The sequence below is a fragment of the Mesocricetus auratus genome, unplaced genomic scaffold (assembly GCF_017639785.1).
Source record: "Mesocricetus auratus isolate SY011 unplaced genomic scaffold, BCM_Maur_2.0 Super-Scaffold_4256, whole genome shotgun sequence".
NCBI classification, from domain to species: domain Eukaryota; kingdom Metazoa; phylum Chordata; class Mammalia; order Rodentia; family Cricetidae; genus Mesocricetus; species Mesocricetus auratus.
This window is the reverse complement of record NW_024429182.1, coordinates 78,542,860-78,570,799: the sequence shown is the minus strand read 5'-3', so window position 1 is coordinate 78,570,799 and position 27,940 is coordinate 78,542,860. Positions and strand designations below refer to the sequence as shown.

Below are 27,940 nucleotides of genomic sequence, written 5' to 3'. Positions count from 1 at the left end.
CTCATAAATATCTATTGAGAATTTCTAAGATTCAACGCAATTTTAAGATAATCAAAGGTGGCTGATCAGACACATGTGATCGCAGAAATTAAAAGGCTGAGTCAGAAGGTTATATGCCCCAGGACACCCTGGGGAATACAGCAGGATGCAATATCAAAACTGTAAAGGGGGAAAATAGGGCGAGTACAAAAGGACTAATGTGTGTAGATCCAAAGGACACTCATTCCCATTTAATGGTTTTCTTTCGGTTCGCATTTATTTTGATGACCATCACAAGTCTCTGAAATTATTTTTATGGCTGCCATTTCACAAAAAATAATGGTTTAAGACTTATATGCATGATTCAGATTTTTTTATTTTTTCAATATATGTTTTATTTAAATTAGAAATGTGAATGTTTCACATGTCAGTCCCACCTCCCTCTCCCACCCATCCTCCCTTGCCCCTCCACCAGCCCCCCCAGCTCCCCACCTAATCCCCACATCATTCCCCAGGGAGGGTGAGGCCCTCCATGGGGGGAACCTCTAAAGTCTGTCATTTCATCCAGGGCAGGACCTATTCCCCATGTGTCCAGGCTAAGAGAACATCCTTCTATTTGTAATGGGCTCCCAAAGCTCATTCATAAACCATGGTAAACACTGATCGACTACCCAAGGCCCCAGTGATTTCTGTGGCCTCCTCCCTGGCACTACATTCATGGAGTCTGGATCAGTCCCCTGTTGACCTCTCATCCATCAGTCTGGGGCACGATTCAAATTTATAACAACACATGTACTATCTCATATGTCTAGATCTACCTTTTACAGGTATGACATGCGCATTAGCCACAGGAAAAAAAGGATGAAGATGAATCATCTTGGGATTCTGAGGTATCATCTATTGCCTTTATTACTTTTTAATGGAAGTTAACACTGACTATCCCCCACATTGTCACCTGGCATTCACCACGACACCATGTGGTAGTACGTTGACACAGGGCAGAGCAAGTCTGATAGTTCATGGGATTCACATAATGAAGGTTTTTCAGTGTAGAGAAAATGCCCAGGCTGCGAATATAAGGGACTTAGCTTGGCTCTGAATTGTGTGTTAGAATGGAAGGCATACGCCAGGTCTACCATGGCTGAATGATTCTGTTGGACATATTCATGTGTGAAAGTCCTAATATTCAGGAAAAATTTTAGACCTGTTGTACAGAACTATCCTCCAAGCAAAACTGCCATCATCTTCAAGGAGTTTTGCTGAACCTGCTTCCAGAAGAACATCACAGCTGGCACTGTTAGATATCATCACTCCTTCTTGGAAGGAAGAGGTGGGGAGGGTCACAGAACCCTCACCTATATATTCAACCACTCCTCCCAACCAGTTGTATGCAATTCTGCCCTGATTGTATATAGCTTCAGGGTCTCTGGGAGGGATTAGAGGATATTAGCTGGAATGGATTAGGGGAGGGGACTCCATCTGCACAGTCATGGGAGAGCCACCATCCCTCCTGGGTGTAGACCTTCCAGCGTAGCTGCTTTAAAGTCACCCATGCCCCTGCCCATAACCTCTCACCTAAGGCTCTGTAATTAAGCCTAATCAACTCATGTTCCCCAGAGTGAACCTTAGGGGAATTGCATCTTTGTTTCTCACTGGAACTATACTGGGAATTGATGTTGTTTGCATCTCCTCTATGGATGGAGGTTTAGCAACAGGACCTTAAGATTTTACAGCTTAGAACTTGATAGTATGATATTTAGCCTTGAAATGATTGATGTTCTTGGTTATGTGCTTATGAGAAGGAAAAACAAGAGATCATAAATATAATGGAACATGATGCTAATGATGATGATGAAGACAAATTAACTGTGTTTTTATGCCTGAGTAAATTAGAGAACAGTTTTAAAAGTGGACGTCCTTGAGTATGTTGGGGGCAGCTGTATTTGTAGTGACCTAATGTAAACAATGGTTTGTCATCTGCATCGATGTATCAGCACAGTATTGAAATTGTAAATATTTTTAAATTGAAGAATTTTCTGCTGTTGTGTGACACTGTGTGATTGGCAGATAGATAGTGAAAATGCCCTGGAAGGATTATGCTATAATAATTGAACAGAAAATTAAGGTAACAACAAACACCTACAAATCATGGACTGATGGTATGACTCATTGGTAGAGTACTTCATTGGCATTTGTGATTAACTGGTCCCGTTGCTAGCAAAATAAAACAAGTAAATACATAAATAAAGTCATTAAAAAGCCTTTATGTAGAAAATAGATGATTTGGGTTAGAGACTATAGAAGGGCTTTGTATTTAGGATGGGGGGGGAATAAAAAATTCTGCAGTCAGAGAAGATCTTTTGAAACTCTACATTCAAGGATAATTTTCTAGACAGAACAGTGTATCCCATCTGTTCATCATTATGCCTTGAATAACCTGTTGCGGTAGCATTATCACAATCATTTTTGCCCTGTAATGTGTAGAAGAGAAAATGCACAAGTATTCTTGGACTTCTTTTTAAGTAAGCCTTGATGTTTTTTTAATTATCATATTTCAATTGAGATAAAATTACTAATATATTTAATACTTGTATGTATGTATTTTAATAAAACATAAATAAGTCATTTTATACTAATTTTATATGTTTATTGAATAATTTTCCTATACAAATTTCATGTCAAGAGACTTAATACAGAGATAAATTGTGTGGGATGATTTTAGTGTTTCAGGCTATACTGTAGCAAGTGTATTTTTAAGAATATATCCTCTGACAGCTGACCTGAGCTTGTGGGAGCTCATGGACTCTGGACAGACAGCTAGGGAACCAGCATGGTACCAACCTAGGCCCCCCCATCTGGGTTACAGTTGTGCAGCTTAGACTTTTGTGGGGCCCCTAGCAGTGGGACAAGGACCTGTCCCTGATGTATGAGCTGGCTCTTTGAAACCTATTCCTTGTGGTGTGATGCCTTGTTCAGCCCTGATACAGGAGAGAGGAGCTTAGTCCTGCCTCAACTTGATATGCCATGCTTTATTGATTCCCATGGGAGGACTTACCCCACCTGAATAGAGACAGAGGAGTGGATGAGGGTGTAGAAGGGAGGTGGGGGGAAGGAATGAGAGGTGATGAGAGGAAAATGTGGTTAGTATGTAGAATTAAAAAAATCAATGCTTTTTTAAAATCTTAGGTTTTTGAAATTTAAAGATACTACTATGTAATCTGTGGAAATTTAATTTTTGGATAATTAAATTATATCTTGACCTAGAAAAAAAAGAATATGTCCTCTTTCCAGGTAGTAACAACACATAATTTTAATGCTAACCCTTTGGGAGTCAGAGACAGGTAGATCTCTGAGTTCAAGGCCAGTCTGATATATAGCGCTAGTACCAGGACAGCCAAGACTACACAGAGAAACCCTGTTTTGGAGAGAGGGAAAAAAAAGAATATGTCCCCTCTGCTTTGAGGAGATAAATTGGGGAATAGACATAGAGTTGCAACCACTGAAGTTAGCCCCGGGGGCAAGCTGCACACCCACTCGTGTTTCATATGTAAATGTGTTGATGTCAGTCAGAAGCCATTGAAGATAGAAGACCAGCTGAACTAAAGAGCATTAATATTGTCCACACAAAGACTTTTTTTCAATATTTGATTGTCCTGTTTTTATGTTAAATACCTTTTGAAACAGCATTTATCTGTTCAGGGAGTGCTTTATGCAACTCATTCTTGGGGTTAATTGTTACAGAGAGTCTCTGAGAGTCTTCCACTTATTCGCATTGGTGTTGATGGAATATTACAAGTAAATGGCCAAGCAGTAGGTAAGAACTGTGTAGTTAAAACTGTCATTTGACCTAACAGTGTTTATTTAAACTTGACTGTAGGCATATGCTAATAACCCAAGGCTGTGTCCTATTAAATGCACAGAAAATAAATGGCGAAATGAGGTGATAATAAGTCGTATATCTGCTCTGGTTTTATCAACGGGTTCAATTGAGGGAGGTCTCTAAATGAATAATCACTTCCTGTTCAAGATCCTAAGACCAGAGGAATAGGAGGAATTGAGAATATGAAAAGTGTGGATGGAGAATAAAAAAGCCTAGCATACAGGGGCTAAGTGGGGGGGGGGAGGCAAATACACATAGCATAAGCTATGACATACCATTCCATTCCTGTTAGAGAATACATATATATACATATATAGTCTTCATAAGATAGTAGATCAATGTTATAATTCTAAAATCTACTGCTCAGTAGACAAGAAGTAGTGATAGTAATGCCCTTGGAATGTATTTGGAAACAAGTTCACAGATGTAGAGAACTGTTTTGACATTGAGAAGTTTTCAGGGGAACCATGTTGTCTGGGTGCTTTCCGGGGAAGGGGTGATGAGGGAGTTGAGATAATGAGATGGATTCGGTATGATAACACCTCCAGAGAATGTTGGAATCAGGAAGGAGTGCTGTTGATTTGGGAATGTCTCAGTCACTCATTTTTCTTATCACAGTTATCAGTCTTCAAAGCCAGAGATTCACTGATGATTATTATTTACAAAATTTAATCTGAATGCTAAAGCACTGGACTGGTCTCTTAGAGACAACTTATTTTCATTAAGATATTTGCTTCATAAAAAATCCTTTATAAACAGCATTGTACTGCCATAGGGTAGGAGGTATTTTCTACAAATGAGAGGAGGTAGATTGCATGTTGTCAAGAATTCATTATGTACATGTATGAAGTCATCAAAGAACAAATTTGATTAATTAAAAAATCCTTTAAATGGTTTCATGGCATATTAAACCATAGTAATTTCAGATGTAAAAGACATTATTCACATTCTTTTGATACTTGTGTTACTTTTATTAAATATTGCACTGATTATAAAGTATAAAAGCTTATTAATACATATGTAATTTTCCAACTTTATTTCAGTGTTTAAAACATTATATGTGTTATTTCTTACTTGTGGTTTAACACTGTCTTGCATGGGGGGAATCAAGGAATTTTGTGCAGGCTCGCTGGTAAATACGGACATGAAGAAAGGAAACAATTCAGAAACCTTTCTTCCATTCGAAATGAAATCTGTCTTACCCTGAAGTGATAGAAAACCCTGGCCTCCTAAATTACAGGAAAAATAGAAGAATATGATATGTGCTATACTCAGATTCATTATCTGTATGTGATGCATTAAAGATACATACCATAATATCCCACCATCATCTTCGACATTTCTTGTCTGAAGGTCACTATTTGTTCTGATTAGAGATCACTACTCTTCATCAGTCACCATCGGCACACTGGTTTACATACCCACTCCTCTTGGCTGTGCTTACTGCAAACATAATCTCACTTGTGAAATGTCACCTGCACATTTTGTTGAACCTACATTCCTATTTCTTTTTCCTTACAATATATATCATTTTCTCTGCAAATTTGCAAGAGATCAAACCCTAAAATAGTCCTTCCCAAAGGAGTACACATAGATCTAGTTCTGTCATAAGAATGCACAGATGTATGACTGCTTTTGTTTTATTTAAGTATAATTCATTGCATGTCTCCCTTTGCATTTTAGAAAATCCAGAGAAATATCTTCATTGGCTGGTAATAACACTTACCTTTTATCTTGAATTATTAAGTATGTGAATCACATTACATGCAATATGTATTAAACATCTTGTTTCAAATCTCTTCCAGCCTCACAGAAAAAGGAAAGATTCTGTCCCTGAACAAATGAAAGGAGTCGAGGATGTGAAGGCATTTACATCAGGTAACCTTTGAAATAAAAATTACTTTCTAGAGAAATTTATTAAACTTATAGAAAATCTCTCTTCTTGTTTCTAATTTTTGTCTCACAAATAGAGTGGAATTATTTGATGTAAATGTTTCAAATATCCTTTTTGGCATCCATGTTTGGAGTGGGCATTTACAAACACAAGAAAAAAAATGTTTTTAAAATGTAAGCTTTTCATAGGACCAAACCAGGCTCCCTGAATGTGGGTGTCAGTTAGGAGGTCTGAGCACACTGGCACGCGCGCACACACACACACACACACACACACACACACACACACACACACACACAAACTTCTGTGGTGATATATTGTTAATGATCTAATAAAGCTTGACTGAAGATCAGAATACAAAACTAGCCTCAGCCATAGAGGCCAAGCAGTGGTGGCACACACCTTGAATCCCAGAACTCAGGAGACAGAGGCAGATGGATCTCTGTGAGTTCAAGGCCACCCAGGGCTACATGAGAGTGAATCAGTCTAAAAGAGAAACAGAGCTCACACCTTTAATCCCAGCACTATAGAAAATATAAGGAAGAAGCAAAGGGTCTCATGTGAGATTCAGTTTCTACTGGCTGGCTGTTTTGCTCTTCTGATCTTCAGGCAAGCTTCATTAGATCATAAACAATGTATCACCACACATTTCATTGATGCAATGCCCTAACATGTGTTCTACTCATGCAGAAATTAATTCAGGGCCTTTAGACAATAAGTCATAATCATATATAATAAACCTTCCCTATAATAAATAAAACATTTTCCTATACATGCCATATTTTAGACATATTTACCCTTTAGAGCAACCAGTAGAAGCTATAAGCCTAGTTACTTGAGTGTAAAATTAACTCATTTGTTTTTACATTTTCTTTCTTTTTTAATTCTTGGAAATAAACATGAAACTGACAAATGTTAAGCACATGTTGTACCTCTGGTCCTGGGTTCTATAAGAAAGCAGGTTGAAGCCGGGCGTTGGTGGCACACACCTTTAATCCCAGCACTCGGGAGGCAGAGGCAGACAGATCTCTATGAGTTCGAGGCCAGCCTGGTCTATAGAGCAAGTTCCAAGACAGCCTCCAAAACAATACAAAAAAAAACCTGTCTCGAAAACAAAACAAAAAAAGAGCAGGTTGAGGAGGATGAGGGTAGCAGGTAGGGAGGTAAACCAGTAAGCAGCATTCTCCATAATGTCTACATCAGCTCATGCTTCCAGGTCCCTGCCTTGAGTTTCTATCTGGACTTCCTCAATAAAAATGGACTGTGAGCTGTGAGGTGAAATAAACCCTTTCTTCCCCAAGTTTCTTTGGATATGTATTGCAGCAATAGAAAAATAGCTAGGTCACCAAAGAAAGAACCATATTTAGTGTAGCTTTACATTTCATGCTGAATTTAAAAGTAAAGAAATTTTTGAATATTAGAGAAATTTTCAGATATAAGAAGAGGGAGTTTGTTCACTGGTAAATGTGTGAAGAGAACAGGAGTGTTGGAAATCATTGTGATGAGCATTTGGCCTGGGCTATTTATAAGTTATAATCACAAAGTAGACAAGATTTAATGTGAATTTGTATCTTTTCTATCACATTTAATGTTTTTTTTAGATTAAGCTTCTTCATGTAGAGAGTTTGTGGCATCTAATGCATCTCCAAAACTGTTAAAATTGTGGACAGTTATAATTACTTCCAAATTTTTGGATATTAAGGAACATTTCCTACAGAAGTAACATTCAGCTAAAAATTCTTAATTTGGAAAATTAAAAGAAAAACTTTGCTTACAAGTTATTATTTTCTATCAGTTTGATAATACATGTTGCCTTAACTATTTTAAGTAACTAATTTTAATTATACATGCACATTTCTCAGCAGAGCCGGGCTTAGAATTGACTTCAGAGGAAAAGCACAAAGGGCTTGACAGAAATGAAGAAAAGCAGCATCAGGTATCTGATGACTCTCACTTGTACAGATAGCTAATGCTGTCTTCTCCAATTTAATTATGTTTGATAAAGTTTAGAGAATCCTGGAATGCAGGCTTCTCACATAACTCCAATGTTCCCTAAGCAAACACTTAGCATTTGATTCCAAAGGAGAACGCTGAAGCTCTGGGGTACATTGGTTTGTAAAGATAAACAAAAATCAAGAGATATGTTCAAAAGTAATGGTAGGTGATGCTTCTTACCCAGAGAGGCATTGAATAACTTTGTAAAAGGTATACTTTCTAAGTTTCTCTGGTTAATTCAATAACAATACAGGTAATTTATTTGATCCAAACTTGTTGAATTTTATCATACATTTTGATACAAAAACATGAGCTTGGGTATGGAGACCTGGCTCAGGGCTTAAAAGCACATGTTGGGGGAAGTCCTGTGTTATTTGGGGGCTACAATGTGGCAGAGCCCAGGCGACTGGCGGGTGATAAACCAAAGCGGCTAGCAAGGAAAAGCCTCCCTTTACAAGCACATACTGCTCTTCAAGAGGACCCACCACAGTTTGGCACTCAGAATCCACACTGGGAGGCTCACAGCCACCTGTAACTCTAGCTCTTGGAATCTCATGCCCTCTCTTGGGTTTTAGCATCTATACTCACATGCACATACCCATACACGGACACACATCTACACAAAATTTTAAAATAATAAAAATAAACCCTTTTAAAGTTAGGAAATAAAAATGTACGGCGTTGTACAGTCATCATGGAAACTTCATCTGAAGGAGCAGTGCTGACTGGGAAGGTATGTCAGAAGAGGAAGGGTAGAGCTTTGTGCCCCGTGGCATGGAGAATTGCTTGGACACCTGACGGCAAAGATAGATTTACAGTTAGCCTTATGGATACATACATGAAATGCCAGAAAATTAGTCCAGACAAAAAAGCTAAACTTCAACTTCAGTTGGTCCTGCAGGTAGGGGTCGCAGCTAACTTCCATTTTTCCAACGAAAGCTCAGCAGTGAAAGCGCAGATGCAGTGAAAGACCTCCTTCCAGGGTCAAGAGGGATGCAGGAGAAGAACTGGAAGAGGTGAGCAGGATGGTCCAAGAGAATGGTGTTTTATCCCAGCTATATGAAGACCTTGTGTGAGATCAGTGCTAAGGAATTCTGGGCCAATTATTTAAATATGAATGTAAAAGATAGTCCTACATCCAACTATAAGCAGGATGCTGGCATTCCTGCTGCGTTCTGGCTGATGCCTGGACCCAAACAGATGGCTGTAATGGTTGAGATATAATTTAACTTCTGATATCGTTGAGTCTTCATTTAGGACCTACCCAGAAGTAAAAATGAAATATGCATAAAATGTGCACCATTATTTCCATAGGGACTGACTAAACACAGGATCAAAGCATTTTTGCAGAATGCACCAGAACAGGTGGAAAGACATTGAAAACAATGGTTCCATTATGAGTGAAAAATCCAATGCTAGGTTTGCCTGCTTTGTAAGATTCAGCACCCACAAAGGCCCAAAGACAGCATCAGATCCCCTGGAGATGAAGTTACAGAATTTGTGACCTGAACTGCCAGTGCTAGGAACCAAGCCTGCTCTCTCTGCAAGTGCTGTTAACCATTGAGCCCTGTCTCAGCCCCTCTGTTGAGATATTTCACATGCAGAATGAATCATTTGATTCCAATACTCATAAGAATGTTTGTTCCTGGCTCTTCCATAATTTATTTTAATAGCTTTAGCATTTACCCAGGTTATGTCCTTGAACCACCTCCCCTCTGGTTAAGATTGATCACTTCCTCACATAGCTCCTTCAAGCGTTAACCTGCATGAACCAGCTTACAAAATCTTACCATGTAATCAATTAATTCAAAGCACTCATACATGCCATGTGCTGGGGAAGGCCACTAAGCAAGAGTTGACAAGCCACATGAAACCTGCACCTTGCTGAAAGGAGACTAATTGGCAGTTGTTAAATAAATAAGGTAAAAGTAAAATCTTTATTTGAAGGTGAAATTGTGAAGAAAACAGAAAGGATGATGTGATGGATAACAGCCCAGGGTGGAGGTGCTATAGATAAGCCTTGGAAAGTTGGTCTCCTGGCTATACTAACAGTTGTAGATGCTATAGATAAGCCTTGGAAAGTTGGTCTCCTGCCTATACTAACAGCTGTAGATGCTATAGATGAGCCTTGGAAAGTTGGTCTCCTGCCTATACTAACAGCTGTAGAAAAGGTAATGAAACCAAAAGTTGAATTTTTTTAAAAAGCTACTTACTTACACACAAATCAGGTAATGCCCCTTAAGAGCACTGAGGAATCCCTCTGAAGCTGTCTTGATGGTCCTCTTATTTGGAGAGGGTGGGAAGAGTGGTGCGGATCACTGCTCCTATTGTTTGAGAGATACCTCGTTTTCCACAAACCTGTACTATACACTCAGCACTTCTAGTCCACTACTTGAAACTGAGTCCAGTAACAAAAATCCAATAAGACAACCAATGTTAATGTTGAAAAGTTGGCAGTTATCCCTGTCTCAAACATTGATTAAAGGTTGAAGAAGAAAGGAAGCAGGAAACGAATGAAGGGGAAGCATCAGGGAGCCGGTGTGCTGCTGCCCTTGACCATGGTGACGGCGGATCACCTCTAACAAGGAAGAACGGCAAGCCTGACTCCCAGCAGATTCCTGGTACAGACAGCAAAGAGCGGGATGGGTAAGAATGTGGTGATATTTCATAATAGGCTTTGTTCTATAAAATACTAATTTAGGCCAAACAGTGGTAGCGCACACCTTTAATCCCAGCATTCAGAAGGAAGAGGCAGGTGGATCTCTGTGAGGTTGAGACCAGCCTGGTCTACAAGGCTACACGGAGAAACCCTGTCTCAAAAAAAAAATTCCAATTTAGGTTAATATATGGAGTTGACAAATTTTGCTTCTACTTGAAATATCTACTCATTAAAAGATTATAAAAACATAAATAATCATATAATTTTTCTGATCACATTGGTAAGTATTTTGTATAAAATAATAGCTATGACTGGAAGATATATAAAAAAAGTAATTATCACTGTTTCTAAATGAAATGGATACATGATTTTTGAAGATAATACTCACTCAAAACCACCTATGTATCATATTTTTAACCTTAAAACTCCACTTTTTAAAAAGATAAGATGGGGCCCTCATTATCTGTAGCCCACATCAGCTTCTAAGTTGTAGAAATTCTTCTGCATTAGCCTCCCAAGTGCTGTGATTACAGGTGTGAACTACCACACCCAGATTAACAATTTGATGTGTAAGGGTGGTCTGTCTGGAACAGGAAAATGTGACTGGTAAGCACACTCAAACACACCTTAAGGAGCCAGCAAGAGGACAGAGATGCTTGCAACCAAGCCTGATGGCCTTTCAATGTCTGGGCCCCAAATGGTGGAAAGACACTATGGCACACACACACACACACACACACTCACACACGCACACACTCACACACACGCACACACACACGTGCATGCATGTGAATGTAAAATGAGTTTAGATCTGTAGTGTTCAGATTACTTCACAATTAAAGTGTGTCTAAAGCATCTATCTGGGCCTGGAGGGATAGCTCAGCCATTAAAAGCTAGGCTCACAACCAAAAATATATAAGCATCCATCTGATATCTATCTTAAGCTATTTTTGTTCAGATACTTGGAACACCCGAGCTATGGAAGAAAGCTATTTGATTTGCTAGCATTTGCCTGTAGACAAAATATTCATACACATAAAATAAAGAAATATAGTGGTATGATATATTCAGTAGGTTATAATAGGTTTAGATATTAATCTAAAAATATGCCAAATGTGTTAAATAATTTTCTTTCCAAATAAAATTATCATATATTATTTTGAGTTGTATATGTTGGCATATGAGAAATGCACAGATTTATGGACATAGAAATATGTAATTATGAGTTGTTTTATTGATTTGTTCCCTTAGCAGAATAATAGTAGTAGGTATAACCCTAGGGTCTACGAACCTCTCTAGTAGTGACTTCTTGGCCTCCTTACACAATGTCAGGTATGGGTTCCACCTCATAGAGTGGTTCTTAAAACCAATTTTAAAAAAATGTTTGGTTTCTCCAATTACGTTTGTGCCACTGTTTTACTAGTGGGAATATTTTGGCAGGTTTCTATTGTATCTTGCCAAGTTTATAGCTAGATGAGGCTGATTATTTACTTTTTTCCTTGGTAGCCATAAATACTAGTCAGTAAGGGTGAAGTTATTACTTGAGCATCATCCTGATTTCTCCATGTTGCATGACATAAGTATGTGATGTCAGCAATAAGGTCTTACTATCAGTTGGTGGAGGGTAACCAATAGCATTGCCAATAGACTGTGATGCTTGGAGGGATCTATGGGACCCCTTTGGCCAATGACTCAAAAAGATGTAACCCATTTCTGGTATTGGAGTTTTATTTGGTAACATATGATGTCTAGCTGGGATATTGTCTCCCCATTATATGGTAACTCCATTTAAATTCCTTTCATATATATGACATATCATACAATATGTATCATATCTATTGATATACCATATATATATGGGATCTTCTGCAGTAGTAAGTTTTCATATGGCCTTTAAAAGGTCTTAACTGTTAGCTGTCCCTCACCATATTCCCTTCTTTACCCTGTCCTCCCCATCACCTTCCCTATTTAACCCTCCTATTTTAGTTTCTCTTTTATCCTTTATAATAATATCTTCTGTTTCCCCTTTCTTGGAAGCTTCTCTCCTCCCTCCTGGTCCCTTACAAGCTACCTAACCTTTGTTTAAAGGTAATATCCACAAAGAAGAGTTAACCAGGCCTGACCTACTTCATTCAGGATGATTGTTTCTGGTTCTATCCATTTACCTGTAAATTTCATAATTTCATTTTTTAACAGTTGAATGATACACCATTGTGTAAATGCACCACATTTTCATTATTCATTCATCAATTGCTGGACATTTAAACTGTTTCCATTCAGTATGGGTATTCTGGGTAGAGCAGCAATGAACATGGGTGAGCAAGTGTCTCTGTGGTGGGATGTAAGTCCTTTGTAATATTCCCAAGAGTGGTGTGGCTGGATCTTGAGACATATGGATTTTCAGCTTTTGGAGGAATAAGCACACTGATTTCCTTAGTTGCTGTCTAAGTTGGCACTCTGACCAGCAATGGGTAAGTGTTCCCCTTTCTCCACATTATCACCAACATTTGCTATCATTTGTTTTATTAATATTGGTCTTTATGACTTGGGTAAGATGAAATCTTAAAATAGTTTTGATTTGCATGTCTCTGATGGCTAGAGTGTTGAGCATTTTAAAGTGTTTCTCAGCCACTTGTGTTTCATCTTTTGAGAACTCTCCTACTAGTTCTGTACCCATTTTTTAATTGAGTATTTATTTTCTTAATATTCAGGGGTTTTTAGTTCTTTGCATATTCTAGATACTAACCCTCTATCAGATGTATAATTAGCAAGGGTTTTTTTTCTATTTTGTGGGTATATGAATATTTTAAATTTAAAATTTTGCACAAGGTATTTCTCACTTTTTTTCACATTGAATGTTTTGTTTTTCTTTCTCCATTTCTGTTTGGGGGAGGTTGTACATGTATATGTATGCATGTTTTGTACTTGTAGCACATATAGATGGTGGTGCTCTTAGAAGTGTCTGTGTATGCATATGGAAGCCAGATATTGGTGTCAGGGATCATCCTCCACTGGTGATCCATTTTTAGGCAGATCTCCCAGTCAAACTCAGAGTTCACAGATATGGCTGGTTTTCAAGACATCTCTCTCTGTCTCCACTTCAGAGGCTGGAATTACAGGCAGGCTTCCATGCCCCCCTGTCATTCTGGGTTCTAGGGATCTGAACTGCAGTCCTCACACTTTCTGGCAGGTGCTTTAACCTCCGAACCATTCCCCCAACTCCTCTGTCATGTAAATTTTAAATGTCACTTAAATTATTCATATGTTTAAAAAGTAAAACCATAACTGTAGCCCCAATCTAGTTATGTCTCCCATGTGCACGGGTCATTGCTTGAAGTCTGAGAGATTGGGCTTTCAGTGTAATGTTCAATGTTATTGTGGCATTCATTTTTAGTTACTCACTTCTGTTACACAAGCTTCTAGAAAATACCTAACTGCCAGTTCACTTTTTTCCCTTCTTTTTTTCTTTCAACTGTTCATAACTCTTTTTTGTTCTCTTTTTTATTTATTCATATATTACTTCCCAGCTGTAATTTCCCTTCCTTCTTCCCCTCCCAGTTCCTTCCCCCCACCTCCCCTCTCCCCCAGATCCACTACTCCTCCATTTCTGTTGGGGAAGTCCTGTGCATTTGTCAATAAAGTACTGTCTGGCCAATAGGGAATCTAGATGTGAGGGACTAGGAGTCCAGAAGGACTCTGGGTAAGAGAAACACAGGAAGTCGACATGTAACCGCCATGGGGTAGCAAGCCTGGAACTATTCTCCGGTAAGAGAAATACTTAGATTAACAATTATGGGGTAATTACTGAAGTCAGAGCTAGCCAGTAAGAAACAAGCAAGGCCAACAGCTTCATAATTAATACAGCGTCTTGTGTGTTATTTGGGGACTACAACGCGGCAGAACCCAGGCGACTGGCGGGTGATAAACCAAAGCTGCTATCAAGGAAAAGCTTCTCTTAACACATTTCTCTTCAGAAAAGGGCAGGCCTCACAGGGATATCAACTGAACATGGCATACCAAGTTACAAAAAGACTAGATACATCCTCTCATATTAAGGCTGGATGGGGCCACCTGGTAGGTGGAAAAGGGTCCCAAAAGCAGGCAAAAGAGTCAGAGACAGCACCCACTTCCTCTATTAGGAATCCCATGACAATACCAAGCTACATGACAGAGGACCAAGTGCAGACTCATATAGGTTCTGTGACTGTTGCTTCAGTCTCTGTGAGCCCTAGTTAGTTGGTTCTGTGTGCCATTTTCTTGTGGTGTCTTGACCCCTCTGGCTGCTTCCTCCCCCTCTCCCTTGGGTTTCCCCAAGGAAGTTCTGCCTAATGTTTGTCTATGGGTCTCTGCATCTGTTCCCATTGGTTGCTGGGTGAAGCCTGTAATGACTGGGCTAGGCTCTGGTCTATGAGTATAGCAGAATATTAACAGGAATCATTTCATTGACTTTTTATGCAAGTTGTGCTTGGCTCTATCCTTGGCAGTCAGACATGGGCTCCCTCTTGGGGCATGGGCCTCAGGTTGAACCAGTCATTGATTGACCACTCCTACAAGCTGTGTGCTATCTTTACCCCAGCACATCTTGTAGGCGGGATATGTTGTAAACCAAAGATTTTTGTGACTGGGTTGATGTCCCAGTCCCTCCACTGGAAGCCTTATGTGGTTACAGAAGATGGTCAGTTCAGGCTCCATATCCCCCATTGGTGGGAAACTTCCTTCACTAGGGTCAGCCCCATAGATTCCAGGGAATTTCCATTACACTGAGTTTCTACCTTGTTCCCAGAATGCCCCCAATTCCAGACTGGGAGAGCCACCCGTTGTAATCTTTGCATTTACATTCTATTCTAGAGGTGGGTTTCTCCCTCACCTTTTCCTGCTGAATGCCTCTTCTGTAGTCCCTGTCCTCTGGAAACCCTTTCTTGTTCTCAGAGCAGGGATTTCCTGTGCCAGCTCTTGCATATAGCTCTGCATCAGGCTGTTTGGCATCTGTCTTTAAGCAAGGAGTATCTGTTTCCTTGTCTTTAGCTGCTACTTTATAACCTTTTTAAATTAATAAGTGAAGTAAGATGGGGAAGAGTTGGGATTTCATAACATTGTTTTTAGAACTTTAGTCCATAGAATTATTAGACTAGATTGTCTTTTTGCGGTTTTTTAATTAGTGCTTCAGCCTTGAATATAAAAGAAGAACAGAAAAGAGGACATGAAAAATGGTCTTCTGGGGACTTTGTTACTGAACTGACATCTGAGGAGACTGAGTTGGCAGCTGATCCAAAAGTGAAGGATACTTGGAGTTTAAATGATAGCAACCCAAATAAAGGAAGGTAAACACTGTAAAGGTCCCATGAAGGGAGGAGGTAGCAGTGGTTACTTTTTCTGGAAATAAAGCAAGTTGATTTTCTTTTTACATTCAAATGCCTTATAGTAAATGACTATAAACAGCCTGTAAACTTCATGATCTGGAGGAATTAATGACAACTGCAGAGACTTAATATAAAAAGACTTTTTTTGTATTTTCTTTGAAAAGAGTTTATGTTCTTCTTTTTCAGACCTGCAAAGGAAAAATCAAAGGAAAAGCACAAGGTATTGTAAAAACCAAAGCCACATTTTGGTAGTGGGAACAGAGCATACCCCACAGAGCCCTGAGCAGCCCCCCTGTAATGGGCAGCATCCTAGCATCCTCACACGCTGGGAGGAACCACAGCTTCTGCAACTGCCCACCAGCATCATCATAACCTGGCAACCACCCAATGCTGCCCTCAGCACTGCCCACATACACCTACAGGGGGCAGTAGCCTGTGGCCTCACAGAGGCTATGCTCAGCTACACAGACAGGAAGGTCACAGCATGGAAGACTTGGGAAACAGAATACCTTGTATAAGATAAGAATATGCTTTCACTAAGAGGAATGATACCAAGGGAGATGTGTTCTTACCACTAGGAAGAATCAGCCCAGCAAGTCGCTTTGCTCTGTAGTCTCCTTTTCTCAAAGGGTCTAGAGGGAGTGAATATTTTGGTTCAGGTGGAGAGCCAGCTGAAGAGAGTAGAAATGTCACAGACCTCAACCACTGCAGGTGCTGTTCAGGCCCCAGGACAGGTCCACATTCAACCTGCAGATCATTGCCATCTGGAAAGGAGTGAGAATTGCTAAAGCCAGGCTGAACAATGCCAGCAAAGGCCCCACTGCACCAAAGGTTCCAGCCACACCGCATGCCGTACCCTGTGGACACTGTCCTAGTGTTAACAGCCAGGTGTGCAGAATGAGAGCCACCACAGTCCTGCAGGGGTCTCTGTTTGCTGAAGACAGCAGAGAGGAAGCCTAGGGATAGGATGAGGGAACTCAAGGAGATGAAACCCAAGCACAGCAGCCACCTCAAAGTGGGTCCCACTGTCATTTCAATTACCAACTCAGGTGCCAGAAATCCACAGACTATGACGTGGAAAAGAGACAAAACAGCAGTGGGGCTGAGCAAATGATGCTTGGCCATGTCTGCTAGTACAGGGATTAGTCAAACAAAAAGGGTCAAATTTCAGTGCAACACACAAACCAAAGACCAGACCTGAAGACCTTGAGTGACCCCTTGTTTATCTGATAGTAAGACCAACTGCAGTATCTATGCCACACATGGATTTTAATGTGTACATACATGCATACATGTAGGCAAAACACTCATACACATAAAATAAAATGGGGAGAGAAAGACATAGAACCTTCTGTTTACATAAAAATCATTTGCTACAAAGAGAGATGAAAACCAGAAGCCAGTGATAAAGCTACCCTTTGACAAATAACAGTTCTATTGGTATGCGCCCACATTTCTGCTTAGATACACTCTTTTTTCTTTTTCCTCTTTTGGTTTTTTCCAGACAGGATTTCTCTGCATTGTTTTGGAGGCTGTCCTGGAACTCGCTCTGTAGACCAGACTGGCCTTGAACTCAGAGATTCACCTGCCTCTGCCTCCCAAATGCTGGGATTAAAGGCATGTGCCACCAACACCCCGCTAGATACATTCTTTTGTGGCTGCATGCAGTATCACTATCTGTGAACACTGTGACCTGGTGTAGTTTGTTTTACAGGTCAGAAGAGAAATGAATGCTATGGAAGACGCTAATGAACTAACTCAGCCATTTGTGCTGTGCTCAGAGGATAACAGTAAGTTGACTGGACCTCATTATCAGGATACTGGGCTGGTATGCAAATAACTTTTTTTCCTTTTATTGAAAATAGATTTTTTTCTCACACAACATATCCTGATTACATCTTACCTTTCTTCTACTCTTCCTAGTTACTCCCCACCTCCCCTCCCATCCAAATCCACTCCTTTTCTGACTTTCATTAGAAAAAAACAGGCTTCTAAGGAATAGTAATATAATATAATAGTGTTCCAAGGTCCCTGTCTGCACATTGGCTTGGGTCTCTGTATTTGTTCCCATCTGCTGCTGGAGGAATCTTCTCTGAGGATATCTGGGCCAAGAACTGATCTATGAGTGTAGCGAAATGTCATTAGGAGTCATTTTATTGTTACATTTTTTGTTTGTTTTTAGAATAGTATTATTTGGGTTTGCCCTACGTTTCTGGGCTATCTATTCTGGGCTATCTACTCTCAGGATCTTGGTCACCCAAGCAATGTCAAGTTTAGGTTCAATTTCATGGAGTAGGCCTTAAGTCAAATCATATGCTGGTTGGTAATTCTCACAAGCTTTGTGCCTCCATTGCCTTGGCATATCTTACAAGAAGGACACCATTGTAGGCCAAAGGGTTTGTGCCTGAGTTAGCATTTACATTTCTCCTTTTGTAGCCTGCAGTGTTTACATTTCCTCTTTCATAGCCTTCATTGGTACTTTCCTGTACCAAAAATGCCAAAACATAAGGGTGAAGGCTCTATATAGGCACCAGCTCGACCTCTCCATGTTCAGTGTGTTGTATAAGCGTTCTCTTCAGCAGTGAAGCCTTGCTGTCAACTTATAGAGAGCAATCTATAGTTTTGGCAACAGCCTGGGTTGTTTGGGGATTCTCACATGATCCCTATGGCCAACAACTCAATTGGATGTAACCCAAGCCTGGTACTAGAAGCTTCATTTGGTGACAAGAGATGTCCAGTTGGGGCTCTGTCTCCCCTTTCACTTGGTGGTCTCATTTAGATCTCCTTCATATATGCATATATTTGGGGAGCTTCTACTATGTTGGGTTTCCATACTACCCCTCAAATGGCCCTGATTTCTAGTTTTCTCTCCCATATTAGCTCCCTCATCCTCCTTTTCCCTTCCCCTCTCCATCTGATCCTTTCATTTGAGTCCCGTACCCTCAGCCAGAATTCATCCATAACTTTCTATTCTATTTCCCTTTCCTAGGGAGATCTATCTGTCCCACACCAGTTCTGTACTCCATAGCTACGATCTGCAGTTCTACATATTGTAACTTGGTTATCATTGACTTAACAGCTAATGGAATACATACCACATTTGTCTTTCTGTGTCTGGGTTACTTCACTCAGGATGAATTTTTCAAGTTCCATCCATTTACTTGTGAATTCCATGATTTCATTTTTAATGACTGAGTAATATTCCATTGTATAAATATATGTACCACATTTTCTTTATCCACTCATCTGTTGGGATATATCAAGGTTGTTTCCAAATTTTGGCTATTATAAAAAGATGAACATGTTTGAGCAAATGTCCTTGTGGTGGAATGAAGCATCCTTTGGGTATATGCCCAAGAATGGTATAGCTATATCTTGAGGTAGATTGATTCCCATCTTCCTGAGGAACCACCACACTGATTTTCATAGTAGATGTATGCCTACAAACAATGTTTGTCCTCCTACAAATAATGGAGGAATGTCTTCCTTACTCCACATCCTCTGCAGCATGAGCTGTCACTTGTGTTATTGATATTAGCCATTCTGACTGATGTAAGATGAAATCTCAAAGTAATTTTGAGTTGCATTTCTGATGGATAAAGATGTTGAACATTTCTTAGTTTTCTCAGTCATATGGATTTCCTCTATGGAGAATACTCTGTTTAGATGTGTACCCCATATTTTAATTCATTGTTTTCTCAATGTCTAGAGTTTTTTAATTCTTTATGTATTTTGGACATTAGCCCTCTATCAGATGTGCAGTTGGTAAAAAAAATCTTCTCCAACTCTGTTGGCTGCCACTTTATATGAATAATGGTGTCCTTTGCCTAGCAGAAGTTTTTCAGTTTCATGAGGTCCCATTTATTAATTTCTGATCTTAGTGCCTGTGCTAATGATGCTCTGTTCAGAATGCCTTTTCCTGTGACAATGAGTTCAAGGCTATTGCCCACTTTTATGTCTATCAGATTCAGTGTATCTGGTTTTATGTTGAGATTTTTGATCCATTTGGAATTGAATTTTGTGTGGGGTGATAAGTATGTATCTATCTGGATTCTTCTATAAGCAAACGTACAGTTTGACCAGCAATATTTGTTAAAGATGCGTCTTTTTTCAGTGTTATTTCTGACTTCCTTATCAAAAATCATGTGTCCATGAGTGTGTGAGTTTATGTCTGGGTCTTCAGTTCAGTTCCATTGATCAACATGTCTGTTTTTGTGCCAACACCATGTGAGTTTTATTACTGTAGCTCTGTAGTACAATTTGAGATTGGGAATGGTGATACTTTCAGTAGTTCTTTTATTGTTTAGGATTGTTTTAGATATCCTGAGTTTTTATGTTTCCATATGAAGCTGAAATTTTTCCTTTTAATATCTGTGAAGAATTGTGTTGCAATTTTAATGGGGATTGCATTGACTCTGTAAATAGCTTTAGGTAGAATGGCCTTTTTTACTATATTAATTCTTCTTATCCATGAGCATGGGAGATCTTTCCATCTTCTGTTATCTTCTTCAATTTCTTTCTTCAAAGATTTGAAGTTTTTGTCATACAAGTCTTTCACTTGCTTAGTTGGGGTTACCACAAGATATTTTATATTATTTGAGGATATTGTGAAAGGTATTGTCTCCCTGATGTTTGAGTTTTCTTTTTATGGCAAACTATTTGTCATTTGTATCAGATAGCTACAGATTTTATTAGTTAATTTTTAAAGATTTATTTATTTATTATATATAGTGTTTGGACTGCCATGTATCCCTGCAGGCCAGAAGAGGGTACCAGATCTCATTACAGGTAGTAAGCCACCATGTGGTTTCTGGAAATTGAACTAGGACCTCTGGAAGAAACAGCCAGTGCTCTTAACCTCTGAACCATCTCTCCAGCCCATGAGTTAATTTTGTGCCCAGGTATGTTGCTGAAAGTGTTTATCAGCTGTAAGAGTTTCCTGGTGGAAACTTTATAATCACTTATGTGTAATATCATATCACCTTCAAATAAAGATATTTAAACTTCTTCCTTTCCAATTTGAATCCCCTTGATCTTCTTCAATTGTCTTATTATTCTAGCTAAGACATCAAGTACTATATTGAATAGTTATGGAAAGAGTGGACAACCTTGTCATGTTCCTGATTTTAGTGTTTGTTTCTTGCAAGCAGCAGAAGGATGAATCCTGTTTTTGATTTGACTCTGTTAGTCTATATCTTTTTATTGGGGAATTGAGACCATTGGTGTTGAAATATCCATAAGCAGTATTTGTTGATTCCTATTATTTTGGTGGTGTGTGTGTGTGTGTGTTTGTGTGTGTGTTTCCTCTCTTCTTATTTGCTAGTTGTTTGGGGGGCTGTGGTTAATCTCTCTAGTTTGGGGTTTTCTTTCTAGTGCCTTTTATAAGGCTTGATTTGTAGAAAGATTCTGCTTAAATTTGTTTTTTATCATGGAATGTATAATTTTCTCCATCTATGGTGATTGACAGTTTTGTGGGTATTTTAGTCTGAGTTGGCATCTGTGGTCTCTTACAGTCTATAGAGCATCCATACAGGCCCTGCTGGCTTTTAGAGTCTCCACTTAGAAGTCAAGTGTTATTGTAATAGGTCTGCCTTTATTTGTTACTCAGTCTTTATCTCTTATAGGTTTTAACATTCTTCCTTTATTCTGTATGTTTAGTATTTTAATTATTATGTGCGGAAGGAAATTTCTTTTCTACTAAGTGTTCTGTATGTATTTGTACTTTGATAGGAATCACTTTCTTTGGATTAGAGAAACTTTTCCCACAGTTTTGTTAAAAATACTTTTAGTGCCTTTGACCTCGGTTTCTTCTCCTTCTTCTATTCCTATTATTCTTAGATTTGGTCTTTTCATAGTGTCCCAGATTTCCTGATGTTTTGTATCTGTATTTTTTTGTTTTCTTCTTACTCAGTGAAGTTTTTTGTCTAGTTTTTTTAGATTTAACTTTTTCTTTGGCCAAGGTATCAGTTTCTCCTATCTTCACTGCCTGAGATTCTCTCTTCTATCTCTTCTATTCTGTTGGTGAGGCTTGCCTCTGAGGTTCCTGTTTGAGTTCCTAAATTTTTCATTTCATTTAATTTTAGTTTGAGTTTTCTTAATTGGCTGTATTTCCACTTTTAAATCTTGAACTGTTTTGTTCATTTCCTCCCACTGTTTGTATTTCCATAGATTTCTTTAAGGGATTTATTCATTTACACATTAAGGACCTCTACCATATTCATAAAGGCTGTTTTAAGGTCTTAGTCTTGTGCTTCTGGTATGCTGCATTCTCAGGGCCTGCTGTGGTAGGGTTGTCAGGCTCTAGTGGAGATATACAATCCTGGCTATTAATTGTTTGTATTTTTATGCTGGTGTCTACTGTAATTCTAAATGCTGATATCTGGTCATGTCTTTGTTAGGCAGCTGGTCTGTTCTTTGGTTTCTGTTGCCCTCTCTGGTTTTTAGAAGGTTATGGTGGCTGTGTGTTACCTGGTTAGGGAATTCTAGGATACTGAGAGGTGTGGCCACAGGGGGGCTCTAGGAAATATATGTTTCTAGGTATTGGTATTGGGTATTGGAGACAGGCTGGGGTAAGCTGAGAGGATCTACAAGAGGGAGGGTGTTCTAGAAAGATCTGTTTAGTCCCCTGGGAATGGCATCAGAGAATGAGGAGAGGCCACAAAACAGGTAGTGTGCTGCAAAGTTGGGGATGAGACTGGATGATTGAATATGGAAGAGAGTGGGGAGAGTGAAGGTTTGAAGCTTGCCTGCCTGCTTCTCTGGCAGGTTTGGCTAGTGGATTTCCAAGGAATGCCTGCTGGAGTTAAGGGCTGAGATAACAAGATGAGTGGGGGGAAGATTGGAGGAGGAGATCTACATGATCAACTGGAGATGTGAGCAGAGAGAAGGGAGAGGCTGCAGCAGGTGATCTACTACAGAGATGGGGGTAAGACTGGGGATTGGACTTGGAGGAGAGGAAAGAGAGTTGAAGATCTGCAGGTAACCTGTTCATTTCCTTCACCTGCATGGCTGACATGTTTCCAGGAAATCAACTTAAATGGAATGGAGTGTTGGGGACCTTTCAATATATTTCAGGATATATGTATACATTGCTGAACATTGAACCATTAAATGCTGATGTGTTACAATGCTATTCATATCAAAATGTGTTTGGATTATTTTTATTTTAATTATGTATATGTTGTGACTATACACATGTCTGTGCAGGTGTCTAAGGAGACCAGAGGTCTCTGGAGCTGGAGTTAGAGGCAGTTGTGTGTAGCCCAGTGTGGGAGTTAGGAACTGAACTCTGTCCTCTACAAGGTGCTCCTGATTAAGAGCCCAAAGTGTGTCTGCTGTTAAAATAAAACAAAAGCAAATACACTGTCTCCATGAAAGCACCAAGATGATTCCTTCTGTTTGTCTTCAGTGTGAGTGGCATTCCGAGTCTTTTCGTTGATTCTACCTCTATTTCATGTGTACATGTGGGCACTCAGGCATACTAATGTTCAAATATGCATCACACACACACACACACACACACACACACGCATACATATACACACACATACATGAACACACACATAAATACCTCCCACAGGTCTAATTCTGTTTTTATATTTTATTTTCAAACTCTGTTAAAATGCTTATAAACAGTGTGGTTTGTGCAGTACTGTTCTTACTGCTGATTAGGAATATCAGAACAAGCCAGGCAGTGGTAGCACACACCTTTTTTTTTTTTTTTTTTTTTTTTTTTTTTGGTTTTTCGAGACAGGGTTTCTCTTTATTGTTTTGGAGCCTGTCCTGGAACTCACTCGGTAGACCAGGCTGGTCTCGAACTCACAGTGATCCGCCTGTCTCTGCCTCCCGAGTGCTGGGATTAAAGGCGTGGGCCACCAACGCCCAGCTTAGTAGCACACACCTTTAATCCCAGCACTCGGGAGGCAGAGGCAGGTGGATCTCTGTGAGTTTGAGGTCAACCAAGTCTGCAAAGCTACACAGAGAAACCCTGTCTCAAAAAAATAAAAAAGGGCTATCAGAACAGTGCTGACTCTGGAGTTTGCCCTCCACTTTGGGGAAGATCACTGTTGGATGAACTGTGTATTTGCTCTGCCTGTCTGGTAGGAAGAGACTGTGACTGTCTTCTTTCTCCTGGCAGTTACTGCTCTCTGCTCACAGTCAAAGAGGCCCTGAAGATTATTCTGTCCTGTGATCCCTGCTTGTCTTCCTTTTAACAGACTCATTGTTAACATTTATCAGGTAGCCTCCTAGGCCATGTTCCTTCTCTTTGTGTCACAGCCTAGAACTCTCTCATGACAGGCAGCTGGAACTCTTGAGAGACTACCTTTATTTGTTTCCTATGATACCAGACAAATCATTATCTTCAAAATTGCTGTTTCATGTGCTGTTTGTGTTTGGGGTTTCTCCAGGTAAAGATGAAATCTGCACCTTTCACCCCACTGTGGATGGAAGCAGCTTGCAATGGAGTCTGAGTAATGTTTGTGGTACAGTGTGCTCTTCACCCTCTGCCTAATTGACTGCTGTCTTCCTGCATTCCTCAGCGTAGCCATCTCTTTCTCTGAACGGTATTCCCGGACCTATTGCAGATCAAGTTCCCTTAGGTGGCAGCAAACATTTTCTTACAGCATCTGTCAGAAAATAATGGTTGCTTTATTAATCTTTTCTTCTCCACTAGACTTTAAACAACAGCACGATTTCTTTCTTCATTCTCACTGCAGACCCTAGTATTCTGTGTTGCATATTGTAGACATCCAGTATGCATTTTTTTCAGTGTAGGAATGAGTGAATACTACATATAGTTCCTCTCTGGTACAGAAACTTGAAATTCTGGGATTTAGTTCATTCACACAGGCAGTATTACATATAAGAAGTACTTGTAAAACAGAAACAGTCACTTGGAAAGGAAACTGACACACAATTCCCTTCAGAAACTGCAGTTTGTTAGGAGAAAGGGCCTCCAAGATGGAGAGAGAACATCAGGCAAAATAGTACAACACATAGAGATCTAAATGTGATGAGGCCTTAAAGGGAAGAAGCGGCTTCGCTTTCAAATTTGGAGTGGGAATAAAGCTAATCGAGGTGGCACACACCTTTATCTTAGCAGAGGCAGGTTGATCTCTGAGTCTGAGGCCAGCCTGGACTACATAGTGTTACTTGCTCTGACTCAAAAATAAAAGAATGAGAATAAGGAAGAGAAAGAGAAAGGGAGGACTGTCATAGCAGCCTTCAGAGCATGTTCCTGAGCAAAATCCCAAGAACAAAGGAAGGATCAGATTTGTGTAATTCCAGGGAAGGGGTATATCTGGCAGGAAGACTCGCATCGCATGATGTAGTTCAGCATTCAAAAAACATGGCAGAGACTGGAAGCGTGAGTTAAGAGCTGCCAAGTCACTGCACAGACTGCTAAAGCCTATCCCAGAGGGAGCTGTGAGGAGGAGCGCCTCCTCAGGTTGTAGGATTTGGCTTGCTTTTTATTTGCTTATTTGTTTTCTAAAGAGAGAGAAAGACAATGTAGAATTGGATGGGTGGGGAGGTAGGAAGGATCTGCGAGAAGATGGGGGAAGGGGGAACCATAATCAGAATACATCCTATAAAAAATAGTCTACTTTTATAAAAAAAATTTTTGGTTTTTCGAGACAGGGTTTCTCTGTGTCACCTTGGTTGTCCTTTAACTCACTCTGTAGACCAGACTGGCCTAGAACTCACAGAGAAATGACTGCCTCTGCCTCCCAAGTGACAGGATTAAAGGCATGTACCACCACCACCACCAGGTTATTTTCAATTTTTAAAAAAGTGACCACTGTCTGTTTTACAGAGGCAAACCTATGTTCTAACATACAGCAAACAGAAAATGAACCCTGTGAGCTACTTACAAGGAAAGCTGGAAACACGGAACACAGTGTAGCTGAAGAAAAGGTGACGAAAACAGAGCCGGTGAGATCCAGGTTAGACCACAAAGGCCTGAGAGGGGAGAGCCCTGCAGCTGGAGTTGATTGGTTTGGGGGAGATGATGAAGACTTGCTTTCAGTGGCAGATGTTGGGGGAGGAGGATCTCTGTAACTGCTGACTATGTAACCAACTCCTCTGGGGTTTTGAATAGGAGAAACTTCCTTGTCTTGTGATGTATGAAATCCCTGCAAATGCCATAACAGGCCATTGCCCCTATATATTTCCAATAATTAGGTGCATATTGTTGCAAGTCACAATTTTAACAGTTCTATAGGAGCCTACTGCATAGGAATCTTGTTACTTACTCAGCAATGAGAATTTGGCAGTTCTTTTCCCTTTTAAAGGAAGGATATAGGAGAAACTCAAGGTAAGACAATTGATGGTATAAATGATTTGTTGATAAATTTGCTTAGGAGACATTAAAAGGGAGAATTTAGCTAAGGGAACACAGTCCCCTAAAATGTCCCAGTCCTGTTAGAGGTAAACAAAATTGATGATGTTTGGATATAAGTATTTGTTCACTGGGATTGACCAGCTATTGGTCATGTTCAAGGGGGCTATGTAGGGTCACAACCATCACCAAGTTCAGGTGTGCTTTTAAGTCCCTTGTGCTTTTAGCAAGAAAAACAAAATTTTACCACATAGTCAAGATGTTCCTGGGTAACAATGATTTTTAAAAAAGAACAATGCTAGTGTACTTAAGAAATAATTCCTGCAATGTCTTTGTTGTGTAAACCTCCCATCTGCCAGCATGGCCAGGTTTGCAGTCCTCTGTCTCTGTTTAAATTGTTCAGAGTGTAATCTAGGGCCAGGACCTAAAAGAGATTTAAGGATGACAGAGTATGTAAAATGCATAAGCCTATACTGTATATGAGTTAGTGAAAACTTCTGTTCAAGGCCAGCTCTTCTGGGGTATCAGCCAGAACCAGACAGGCTCATCCTTCATTTCTAAGCATGATTCTTCACTGGGAACGCTATTTATGTGTTGTTTTCTATGTTTTTAATTATCTTTTAATGATTTTTCTTTAGAGCTTCTTAAAAAATAAATGACTTTATGTAATGTGTACTCTTCCCGCCCACCGCTTGGTTCCTGTTGCTTCTTTCAGCTCCCACAGGACACAATATTACCTATGATATGAAGCTATTGGCCATTTGCTTGGTTTCTTACCAGCTAGCTCTCATTTGATTATTAACCCATAATTACTAATATATATTTTATAAGAACTTATCTTTTTGAGGACATACTCCTGAGCACCCATTGCTCCCGGGAAATCACATGGCAAGAGCTCTCTCTGTACAATTCCCAGAATCTTCCTAGACTCATAGTCTCACCTGTCTTGTTTCCCTATTGGCCAACAGTGCTTTATTCAAACCAGTCAGACATATATTTACAGACGGCTCCCAACATCTCCTCTTTTCTGTCTAAAATAAAAGAAAGGTTTTAACTTTAACATAGTCAAATTATATATAAAAGAACAGTTATCAAGTAAGAACTATAGTTATAATATTTTGTCCATAACATTTAGTAAGATTTAAAGAAAATATTTTATTGTCTATCCTATCTGTGTGAGTCTAAAGTCTTATATGTAGTTTATCTTTTATCATAACTAAGGAAAACTATAATTACAACTATCTGTCTTCAACTCCATCAAAGATCACAGAAGGATAATATATAAACACTAGAATTGACAGACATCTTGCTACCTGGACAGTCACCCAAAGTTTCTCTGTAACGTTGGGGCATCCAACTTCAGCCCATAGGCCACAATGTGTCTGGAAGACTTCTCAGCAAAGCAGGAAATTTCAAACTGTCCATCTGCATTGGCAGTCTGTCAGTCATTTTTCTGTGTCCTGTAGAAAGTCTGGCAGATTCTTCCATGAAGCAGGAACCCTGAAGGACTGTCCAAATTCAGTAGTCACTTTTCTGTGGGTCCTGCATGTCCAGATTATACAGCAACATTCAAACAGTCTAGGCAAGAGCAGTTTCTTGCCCAAATGACTTATCTTGTAACATTAAAAGAAAACTCCATAACAAGTTTCTTTGATGCCCATCTTCCTCTCAAACGTAATTGATGTGCCAGGAGCAGACATTTCTCATTGTCAAGAAAACCCTAAACAATTTTAAATGCCATTTTCTGAAGGTCTTTGAGAGAGTTGAAGATTATCTATCTATCTTAAATATATCTCTGTATATCTAGAAATCCTAACTTACCTAACTATAACTT

General features: G+C 39.6%; 1 protein-coding gene and 1 long non-coding RNA gene across 2 annotated transcripts in view; both read left to right on the top strand.

Annotated features, from left to right (window-relative positions):
• Positions 1-791: 791 nt before the first annotated feature.
• Positions 792-5,737, top strand: LOC121134642. Its single transcript, XR_005871740.1, has 4 exons — positions 792-869; positions 3,721-3,793; positions 5,543-5,571; positions 5,665-5,737. It is a non-coding gene; the product is annotated as an uncharacterized LOC121134642 (long non-coding RNA).
• A 2,705-nt stretch (positions 5,738-8,442) lies between these two features.
• LOC121133954 (ankyrin repeat domain-containing protein 26-like) overlaps positions 8,443-27,940 on the top strand; it is a 43,858-nt gene continuing 24,360 nt past the window's right edge. The window contains exons 1-3 of the mRNA XM_040731312.1: positions 8,443-8,481; positions 10,234-10,394; positions 15,567-15,728. Of these exons, the coding sequence (XP_040587246.1) occupies positions 8,443-8,481; positions 10,234-10,394; positions 15,567-15,728 (362 nt within the window). The remainder of the gene's footprint in view (positions 8,482-10,233; positions 10,395-15,566; positions 15,729-27,940) is intronic.